Genomic DNA, 10,059 nt, shown 5'->3' on the forward strand with positions numbered 1-10,059 from the left:
GAGCCACACCGGCTAGGCAACACATATTTGTTTCTTTAGAATGTATTCTTAGAATTAGAACTGCTAGGTCATGAGAGTAGGCACATTGTAAGATTTCTCATATATACTGACAAAATGGCACTGTCAATTTACCCTCCAGGGTTACTGCCAATTTTTCAAAAGAAGTAAATAAGGAAAATCTGGTACATATTGTCTTTGACTAGGTATCACAGACTAATCAACTGCAAGCTTTTGCCTTTGGCCGTAATTAAGCAATTTTGAACCACTGTGTTAGTTAGTGACACCTGCTGACTAGAAGCTAATTGGCTGTCAGATTTTGGAATGAGAAAACGAGTTAGTAACTTAACACCTATAAACTTTTGTCCAGGGGCAAAAATATTTCAAACTTTGTGACCCGTGAGAGTTCCTAATTGTAAAGAAGCGTTGGGAACAGCTGAAGCCCAGCTTCTGGCATGGGCTCAGTACAGAATATGCATTGTAACTATTGAGCTTTCCCAGTTCTACAGATGGGACACTGAGGCCCTGCCAGTGTGTGCACCCTCAGGTCTGCTGACTCAGAGTCTAGGCTGCTGCCCCAATTGAGTGCTGCTCGGAAGAGGACCACCCACTTGCCCCATTCGGCCCCACCGCAGCCGGCGTCACGCACCTACGGCGCCGCCCTGGCGGTGGGGCGAGGCCGCGGAGGAAACCAGGCGCTGGTTAACAGGCTCAGTCCTGCGCGTAGCCTCCCGGCGCCAGGGGGCGAGCTCCTTCCTCTACGCTGCCCCGCCCCCGGAGCAGTTAGCATTTGAATCTCCCGCGGCCTGTGGCCGGAAATGTGGGCAGTTCAACTAGGCATGGGGAGCCCGGCTCCCAGGCCTCGGTGCCCGCTGCAAGAGCAGCGTGCCCGTTGGGAGCGGAAACGCGCCTGCACCGCCCGGGAGCTGCTGGAGACCGAGCGGCGCTACCAGGAACAGCTGGGGCTGGTGGCCACGGTGGGGGCCCCACACGCCCTCTCTTATGAGGCGGTGACCCCATGGTGTGGGAGGGTCAGCGAGGTCGGTGATCCCCAGTACGGGGGTCTTGCTGTGTCCTCTTGCATTTGGAGGCTGGACAGACTGCTACAGAGTCTAGCTACGCCTTGGCGTTGGCCTCTGCTTGCGCACGATATACCGGTGTTCTCTCCTTCCGCAGTACTTCGTGGGGATTCTGAGAGCCAAGGGCACCCTGCGACCACCAGAGCGCCAGGCCCTGTTTGGGCCATGGGAGCTCATTTACGGCGCCAGTCAGTGAGTGGAAGGGGCATGGGGAGGGGGAAGGAGGGAGAGCCTCAGCTTCTGGCAGTGCACGGGACTCGGAGTCCGAGAGATGCAGGTTCATATTCTCAGTCTGCCAATGACCTCACCTGTGGTCTTGACCAGTGCCCCAGTTCTCCATCTGTTAACCCTACCGCTGAGATAGGGTTAAAAGAATTAAATGTGATGCTTGAGCAGTTCTTTGGCAGCTCTTTTAATTGTCCTCACCCACGCAGAGAGCTGCTTACCTACTTGGAAGGAGGGCACTGGGGACAGGGGCTGGAGGGCTTCTGTCCCCACCTGGAGCTCTACACCCAATTTGCTGCCAACGCAGAGAGGTCCCAGACCACCCTGCAGGTAACTTGAACATGACCTCAAGTCCTTCCTCTCTCGCCCCATACATTTTCCTTTTCATCTAGAGAGCCAATATTTATTCATACTGTTCCTGCATTTACAGAGCCCTCTGGGTGCCCAGTCTGTGCTAAGTTCCCTATGGGGAATCGGGGGTTCACTCAGGAGCACATAGCTTACTGAGGACTGGGGATGTGTACACAGGTGAATACAGTTTAAGGAGTGGCTTCTCTCTCTGCTACCAACCCATTCCCCCTCACTCCAGGAACAACTAAAGAAAAGCAAACGTTTCAGGAGATTCATCAGGCTTCAGGAAGGCCGCCCTGAGTTTGGGGGCCTTCAGCTCCAGGACCTGCTCCCTTTGCCTCTGCAGAGGCTTCAGCAGTGAGTGAATTCACCCTGATTCAGCCAACTTCTCATTTCTGAGTCCCTCATTTTTGTGGGATTCCATGGGGTCTGTCCCAATGCCTCTCATGGGACAAATTGCTCCTAAAATCCTTTTTGCAAGAGTAAATGTGAACCCACTGGAGTACCTGGAGTCTGCAGCCTCAGGGCCCTTAGCTGGGACTGTAGAACTCTACACTGAAGTGAGGGGGCTTGTAATAGAGCTAGTGACACAGCATTTGGAAGTTTGCTGAGAGGAGAGGCTGGCCAGCTTACAATTTCTGAAGAGTGTGCCCCTGACTCTTCAGTGTGGGATGGGAAAGGGCCGTGTGGTGTGAGCCCAGAGAAAAGAGGATATGCTAGCCAGAAGCAGATCTTTCCTGGCTTTGTAATGGAAGTATATGTAGGGGGTTATGTGTGTGTCAGGTAGAGGGAATTTTTCCCAGCTCTACTTCCCCTCATATATTTCCAACTATCTAATTCTAGGTATGAGAATCTCGTGGTAGCTTTGGCTGAAAACACAAATCCCAATAGTCCTGATCACCAACAGCTCACACGTATGTTCTTGGCTCTGCCAAAACTCAGGCAGAAGGCTGCCTTTCTTGTATCCCTTTCTGGTTGTGACTTCCAACAATGTCTGGTATGACCCTATCTTCCTTTGACATGTACATGATGTCCCTATTGTCCTGCCTACTCTTCAAGAAGTTAGACCCTAACCTTGGTCCCCTTGTGAATAGCTTGTCTTTCTCCACCACTGGTCCCCAGAGTCAAAGATGTGCTGGGGATGGCATTGGGGATGTTATTCCAGGGGCTGCTCGGCTGATAAGTGAGACCTCCCAGAGAGTCCACACCATTGGTCAGAAACAGAAGAATGACCAGCACCTCCGGCGTGTCCAGGCTCTTCTCAGTGGACGACAGGCAAAGGGGCTAACCTCAGGTAGTCTTAGTACCTCCTCTCACCCCTCTTCCTCTATATTGTCAGCATATACCCCCCCATTTCCTGAGCCTCCCTTTCCTTCTATTCCCATGGATCATGGTCCTGGAGCTGCATCAGAATAACAGCTCTCCCATCCCCAGGTCGCTGGTTCCTACACCAGGGCTGGTTGTTGGTGGTGCCTCCCCGTGGGAAACCTCGGCCCCGGATGTTCTTCCTGTTCTCTGACGTGCTTCTCATGGCCAAGCCCCGGCCCCCATTGTGCCTGCTGCAGAGTGGCACCTTTGCCTGCCGGGCCCTCTACCCCATGGCCCAGTGTCAACTCCACAGGGTCTTTGGCCACTCGGGAGGCCCTTGTGGGGGACTGCTCAGCGTAAGTAATAAAATAGGAGTCCTAGGTAAGGTAGGAGAGGCCCAACATAGAACTTAAATACCTATGCACCTGTTTACCTCATTGGCCTGTGTCCCATTCATAGGAAATGAGCCATCTACATTGAGAGAGAATAACTGGGTCTCGGGGTTCATACCTAGTTCTCACCTCAGTCCTGAATGAGCTCCACGGGAGCAGCAAGGCCTTCAGCTTTAGCCTGGCCCTACCTGAGCCATGCAGTAAGAGGTGGTCTCTCCCTAGCTGTCATTTCCCCATGAGAAGCTACTGCTTATGTCCACAGACCAGGAGGAGCTGTTACGCTGGTACCACAGTCTGACTTTGGCTATCAGGTAAGTTGTGTCTTGGTAAGAGTGTTGTAATGAGGCCCAGGAGCTGGAGATGAGTTCTGATCCTGTCATGTCTTACATCTGTCTAGGATCCCCCACCCTCACCCCTACCCTGTGGGTGATTTTATCTAAATAGAGTGCTCATGCCAATGCCTTAACCGACTGTCTTCTCTCCACAGCAGCCAGAAGAACTAGAAGAATCTTACAAATTCCAGAACCAGGATACTTCAGGGATAGGTTAGGGTCAGGAGCACAAAACTAAGCAAAACAGAACACCTTATGGTGTGAGAAGGGTCATTTTGTGTTTGCCTGGGACTGGGTTATTTGACCAGCTTTTAAGGATAAGGAAACTAAGTCTGACCCATTTGAATCTCCGCTGAACCAGTCCCCTCCAGCACACATGAGGGGATTTGGGGCTGATGAGCAAGGTGGTGCTGTATCTATGACCAGTTGTTTATCAAGATTGTGGCTTTGCAAATGTAGCTATTTTTATAGTTTTATTTTCCCAATGGATTTAAGTAAAGTTTTGTGTTCTTTTGAAAGACTTTTTTGTTTCAGCTATGTGATAGGACAAGTGGGATTTTTGTGCCCTGAAGGCTGGCATGACAGCGGGCCTCAGGAATACAAGGAAAAGAACTGGAGCGCCCTCTGTCTTCTCAGCTCTCACACTGAAAGGCAGCATCTTTTTGTCCTAATAAGGGAAGCTTTTCAAGAAGGGCCAGTTGCTCTTAGGCACCTAGTATGGGTGTGTGTGTGACCAGCTGGAATGAAAAAGGCACACAGGAGCATCCAGTCACAAGAACAGACTTTGTTTTACTAAACCTTCAGCCGTTGTCCCTCCTTCGCAGAGGGGACTGTGACAGGGGCCCTTTGCAGCAGGCTTGCTGCATCTTCTCCTTAGCCCCTGCTCCATTCCCCAAGGAGTAGCTAGGTCCCTTGTCTCTGTGCTCCAGTTTAGGGGCTCTTCCCAGGCCTGACTGTCACCAGCCTCCTCGTCTTCCTCTATACATAAGTCCTCAGGAAAGGGTATGCTGGCTTCTGTGAGGGGAAGACAGGCATGTTGCAGTTTCAGATACATTGTCTCTACCTCCACCAGACTCAACCCCAGCCTGTTACCTGATTCAGGAACCTCCACACCCTTGTTTAGCTTGTTCTTTTGTAGCAGCTGGTGGATGGTATGTAACTTCATGTTTAGAAGTTCCTGCTGTGCTCCAGCCAGGGTAGTCACACTGCAGATATGTCCACTCAGAGGCTGCCCAATCTATGTCCCCACTTCTCACCTGCCACATATTGCTCTCCTTACCGCTCAAAAAGGGGGTCCAGCTGGGCCATTAGAATGTTCAGGTGTTGTTCTGTCTGGGCCAGCTGTTTTGTCAACTGGGCCAGCTGTTGCTCTGGAGGTAAAGGAGAAAAGGACAGCAATGGTTACCTTCTGCTGTCCTTTAATTCCCCACCAAACACAGACTTCTGCAAAACCCACCTGACTGCAATGATTCCTTCTTGTCTGCCTCCTCTTGGAGAACAGCAGCCTCATCTTTCCTCTGCTGTAGAAGAAAGAAAGGGCTATACTGCGGCAGCAAGGTTCCCCATCACTTATCTCCAAAGCCAGTAAGAGGAGGAGGAGGATCATTTGAGGTAGAGAAAACCTGGATTTTTACCTTAGAGAATCACAATCACATCTAGTTCAGCTCCTGACCCAGGAAATGAAGCAATCTGTCACTATGCCCTTAAGTGGTCATTCAATCTACTGTAACACCTTCCAAGAAAAGAGCAGCTCCCTCCTTATGATAAAGCTCTGGTCGTTAGTTTATATACAAAGCCAAAAATTGTCCTTCATGTATCTTCTTTTCATTGTGCTGATTAAAGCCTTCCAAAATAATGTCTTTTCAACATGATAGCCCCTCAGGAATTTGAAAACAATGGTCACCCCACCTACCCCCACACATCTCTGGTTTAATATCATCAACCTTTTTCAGTCTGCTCATTTGACAGTTTTCTCTGGTCGCTTTACTGAGCTTGTGCTCTTAAAGTAGTGCCCTGAAGAGAATAAAATTCTCCAGGAGTGTTCTGATCAGAAGTTGAAGCATGATATTTTGTTACTACTAGTATTTATTTGGGAAATGGGTTGTTACATCACACAGATGAACTTTATTTTTTTGTTTTTGTTTTTTGGTACGTGCCCCTAGTGGGAACCAAACCCAGGACTCTCTGGTCCGCAGGCCAACGCTCCAACGGCTAAGCCAAACCAGCCAGGGCCACACAGTTGAACTTTATTAGTCAACTAATAAACTGCTGCTGTTATGTTTCTTTCAGACTATACTTGGGTCCAAGAATAGAATTATCCCTGTTAAATTTTCATCATTAAATTTACTCCTTTATCCTAGCCTGTCAATTCTATTTGGGGTCATGATCAGCTATCCCTTTTAGTTTTACCTCATATCCAAATTGGTTCAGTCTTCTATTTCCCAGTGCAATTGAGTGATATGGCCAGGGCTGAAGATACAGCCCTTGGGAGGTACTACTTCCCATTTCAACAGTTTCAATCCTCAAAAATGTACTGCCAGTTCATATTTCACGCCCTCCTTCCCAAGAACATGAGCCTGCTTGGTACCTTGAACTCAAACATTGACTACAGTAATCAACCTCTTGTGCCAAGGTTGGAATCTTACCAAGAACTCCACTACTGTTGTATGGACACTTGCTGGGTTCAAATATCAGCTCCACCAGTGACTAGCTCTGGCCTTGAGCAACTGACTTAATCTCTTCATGGGATTGTTGGGAAGGTTAAATGTGATGTTCATTATTTACAATTTACCAAGCACTTTCACATCCATTACCTCGCTGGATGCTCAAAATAACCGCATGATGTTGGAAAGCCAAGGAGCTATACTGTTCATTTCATAGACGGACCGCAAGATGTCTCTTGTTCTTGGTACCATAATGCCCCCATGGGAAATACAGGCCCAGGGCATCCCCACCCCTGTTCTTCACGCACCTGCAAGCATTTATATAGCACAAAAGCCACGACTGCCGCGGTGTACAGCGCCCCCAAAGGCAACGCCCGGGCCTGCTCCTGCTGGACCTTTGGTGGCGGCCGCTGCCAGTGTTCTATGGCCCTAGGGCCCACCTGGGTGCGGTCCCCTGCGGAGGAGGGCAGAGGAGGATCAATAAGCTGGTACCTGGGACCCTGGGCAGTCCCAGCCTCCCCCAGCAGCCCTCGCTGGTACCTGGGTATGCCCGGCGGTCGGGGCTGGGGCCGTCTCCGAGGACCCCAGGAAGCGCAGACGCAAGTAGCAACCCCAGTACACCCGCGGGCGAGACTGCACTCGCCATTGTAAGCGGACAGACTAAAGGACCCAGCGGCGCCGGAGTCCGCGGAGCGCCCCAGTGCTCATGCGTAGGCAAGCCGGCCACGCTTCGGCCCTCCCCAGAAAGCCACGCCCAACTTCGTGTGTGGGCGGGACCACGTATTTGCATAGGCCGTTGGCCCAGCTTTCCTAAATTAGTTAATTTCTTATCTATTTAGGTATTTTATATTAGCCAGATTGCCTCCAGAAATCTTCGGAAAGTAGGCCAGAGAGTTATTTTTATTTCTTGACCCAGCAATCTTTTCACCCTAACCGAAAGATAAGTTTTCTGACGGATCTATAAAAGGATGGGCGTACAGAAATTCACATAGTCGGTGCTGAAGGCCTGTCACCTAGGCTACAGCCGGAGGACTTAGTTCCTTATTTACGCCTAGGGGAAAGTCCCCGGACCTCCCGGCAGAGAGTGCCACGTGCGCATGCACGTAGACCTGCCCCGCTTCTCACTGTTAAAGCCGCTAAGAAGCGATCCTGTCCTTGCAGGGGAGCCGAGCGGCGTGTGGTGGGGCAGGCATCCGTCACCTCCTCTAGTTACGCAGGCAGTGCGCCCCGGCGCGCACCAACCACACGGGGCTCATTCTCAGCGCGGCTGCATTTTATAAAGTGGCAGGCTTCAGTTCCCATTGTTCTCCTTCATTCGACGTTAATCTTTTAACACATCGGTGTTTCCTTCTCTCTCCCTTTCTCCTTAAACACCAACTTAAAAATCTTTGAAAAGTTTCTTTCATAAAGAAATTCATCAAAATTCCACTTCACAATTAATTCTAGAAATTTTTACTATAAATAAAAAATCTGAGCGGTCACCTAAAATGACATAATTAAAGTAATTCAAGTTCAATTTCTCTGACTTTCCAATCATTGTGCTATGATTGTTTACTATAAATCCATGAATTAAGTAAAGGAATATGTATTATCACATAGGAGTTGGAGACAGAGATTGTGTCCAAAGCAGACTCGAACTCCAAACTGTTAAGAACTAATTTTAGATATAAACACACAGATGAATCTGCTTATGTCAGAGGCCACTTGTATAATTGGGAGTTCTTTAGATTAAATTTCATGTAGATTACAATATTTTCTGTTTGTGTGTTTGTTTTTTAATCTTTATTGTTGAAAGTATTACAAATGTCTCCCACTTCTTCCTCCATTGACTCCCTCCTCCCCGCTCCCACCTCCCTTCTGCTCTCCCCCAACATTGTTTTTAAAGGGATAAGTAATACAAATGTGCTAATTTGAGGCTTGTATATTATTAAAGCTCATCAGTAACCACAACAATGTAGCATTTAGACCTAGAAAAGATTTTTCAGAGATGAATACTTTATCATTGACAGCTTTTTATTGGCCCATGGTGGTAATAAAAAGGAAACTGATTTTTAGTAGGTATTTTTTAAAATTCTCTACAGATAATACCCTCTAATTGCCTGCAACTAGAGGGTCAGGATCTCTCCTGCCATTCTCGTCCTTGGCACACCACAGCAATCATTTAAAAAAATTAAAACCCAAACACAATGTATGGGCCAGACAAAACATATCCCTGACCTCTGGTCTAAGGTTTATTTATTTATTATATTTTATTTTATTATAGTATATATTTTTAAAATTAATTTATTTTTGTTACCAATGTCCCCCCCACACACACACACACACACTGACACCCTTCTTCAGATCCCCGCCCCTCCTCCCAGCATTGTTGTCTATGTCCATGGTTACGCATAGCATACATGCATATAAGTTCTGTGGTTTATCTCTTCCCTCCCCCACCTACCTCCTCTTCTGAGGTTTGTCAGTCTGTACCCTACTTCTATGTCTCTGGGTCTATTTTGTTCATCAGTTTGTTTTGTTCATTATAGTCCACAAATAAGTGAGATCATGTGCTATTTGTCTTTCTCTGATTGGCTTGTTTTGCTTAGGATAATACTCTCCCATTCCCTCCATGTCTTCTCAAAGGATAAGAGATCTTTCTTATAGCTGCATAGTATTCCATTGTGTATATATACCACAGCTTTTTTATCCACTCTTCTATTAATGGACACTTGGGCTGTTGCCAGATCTTAGCAATTGTATATAGTGCTGCTATGAATATAGGGATACATATATTCTTTCTGATTGGTGTTTCAGGCTTCTTAGGATATATTCCTAGAAGTGGGATCACTGGGTCAAATGGCAGTTCAATTTTTAACTTTTTGAGGTAACACCATAGTGTGTTTTCTGTAGTGGCTGCACCAGTCTGCATTCCCACCAGCAGTGTTCTAGAGTCCCCTTTTCTCCACACCCTCACCAACACTTGTTGTTTGATGATTTGTTGATGGTGGCCATTCTGGCAGGTGTGAGGTGATACCTCAATGTTTTGTTTTGTTTTTGTTTGTTTATCCTCAGACATTTTTTTTTTTTTTTTTTTTGCATTTACTTCAGGTACAGCGGGAGGGAGAGAGGGAGGAAGAGAGAGAGAGAGAGACATCGATTTGAGAGAGGCATATCGACTTGTTGCCACCCACAGGATCCCAACGGGGCGGGGACAAACTGCAACTGAGGTATGTGCCCTTAGCGGGAACCGAACCTGGATCTCTCTGGACCTCAGGCCGAGGCTCTAACCGCTGAGCCAAACCGGCCAGGGCTCGTTGTTGTTTTAATTTACATCTCTCTGATGATTACTGAGGTTAAGCATTTTTTCATATGTCTCTTGGCCATCTGTATGTTCTGTTTGGAGAGGTGTCTATTTAGGTTCTCTGCCCATTTTTTAATTGAGTTCTTTGTCTTCCTTTTGTTGACTTGTATGAGTACTCTATATATTTTGGAAAGTAACCCCTTATCTGATGTATCGTTGGCAATTATGCTCTCCCATACAGTGGGTTCCCTTTCCATTTTGATGGTTGTTTCTTTTGCTGTGCAGAAACTTTTTAGTTTGATGTAGTCCCATGTGTTCGTTTTGGCCTTTGTTTCTCTTGCCTTAGGCGTTGTATCAGTGAAAATTCTGCCGCGTGATATCTAAAAATTTTTTTTAATCCTCACTCGAAGACATTTTTTCATTTTTTAT

At 47.5% G+C, this 10,059-nt stretch overlaps 2 protein-coding genes across 5 annotated transcripts; one reads left to right on the forward strand and one right to left on the reverse strand.

Annotated features, from left to right (window-relative positions):
• Window positions 1-801: 801 nt before the first annotated feature.
• Window positions 802-4,232, forward strand: ARHGEF39 (Rho guanine nucleotide exchange factor 39). The gene is made up of 9 exons (XM_036261920.1): window positions 802-974; window positions 1,174-1,268; window positions 1,511-1,631; window positions 1,891-2,009; window positions 2,496-2,566; window positions 2,818-2,946; window positions 3,087-3,316; window positions 3,575-3,663; window positions 3,840-4,232. The coding sequence occupies exons 1-9, from the start codon at window positions 816-818 to the stop codon at window positions 3,853-3,855; spliced, it is 1,029 nt and encodes a 342-aa protein (XP_036117813.1). The 5' UTR covers window positions 802-815; the 3' UTR covers window positions 3,856-4,232.
• Window positions 4,233-4,435: 203 nt separating this feature from the next.
• CCDC107 (coiled-coil domain containing 107) lies at window positions 4,436-7,073 on the reverse strand. Of its 4 annotated transcripts, none has more exons than XM_036261919.1 (6): window positions 6,888-7,073; window positions 6,656-6,801; window positions 5,141-5,201; window positions 4,964-5,054; window positions 4,777-4,889; window positions 4,436-4,698 (listed from the first exon to the last, which is right to left on the reverse strand). In XM_036261919.1, exons 1-6 carry the CDS (start codon window positions 6,991-6,993, stop codon window positions 4,454-4,456), a joined length of 762 nt encoding a protein of 253 aa, XP_036117812.1. In that variant the 5' UTR covers window positions 6,994-7,073; the 3' UTR covers window positions 4,436-4,453. The 4 variants fall into 4 exon arrangements, with proteins under 4 accessions (XP_036117812.1, XP_036117810.1, XP_036117809.1 ...); XM_036261917.1 differs by having other exon boundaries at window positions 5,141-5,204; XM_036261916.1 differs by having other exon boundaries at window positions 4,436-4,889.
• Between the last annotated feature and the right edge of the window lie 2,986 nt (window positions 7,074-10,059).

The sequence above is a fragment of the Molossus molossus genome, unplaced genomic scaffold, assembly GCF_014108415.1.
Source record: "Molossus molossus isolate mMolMol1 unplaced genomic scaffold, mMolMol1.p scaffold_m16_p_14, whole genome shotgun sequence".
NCBI lineage: Eukaryota > Metazoa > Chordata > Mammalia > Chiroptera > Molossidae > Molossus > Molossus molossus.

What these genes read in the sequence shown, in the direction of transcription:
- CCDC107 (XM_036261915.1), bottom strand. Translation starts at nt 6,993, where the DNA reads ATGGCGAGTGCAGTCTCGCCCGCGGGTGTACTGGGGTTGCTACTTGCG. An exon ending in GAAGGAATCATTGCAGTCAG is followed by an intron (nt 5,055 to 5,140) that starts GTGGGTTTTGCA and finishes CTTTACCTCCAG; the next exon opens with AGCAACAGCTGGCCCAGTTG. An exon ending in CTGGACCCCCTTTTTGAGCG is followed by an intron (nt 4,890 to 4,963) that starts GTAAGGAGAGCA and finishes ACATATCTGCAG; the next exon opens with TGTGACTACCCTGGCTGGAG.
- ARHGEF39 (XM_036261920.1), top strand. Translation starts at nt 816, where the DNA reads ATGTGGGCAGTTCAACTAGGCATGGGGAGCCCGGCTCCCAGGCCTCGG. An exon ending in AGCTGGGGCTGGTGGCCACG is followed by an intron (nt 975 to 1,173) that starts GTGGGGGCCCCA and finishes CTCCTTCCGCAG; the next exon opens with TACTTCGTGGGGATTCTGAG. An exon ending in GGCAAAGGGGCTAACCTCAG is followed by an intron (nt 2,947 to 3,086) that starts GTAGTCTTAGTA and finishes TCCCATCCCCAG; the next exon opens with GTCGCTGGTTCCTACACCAG.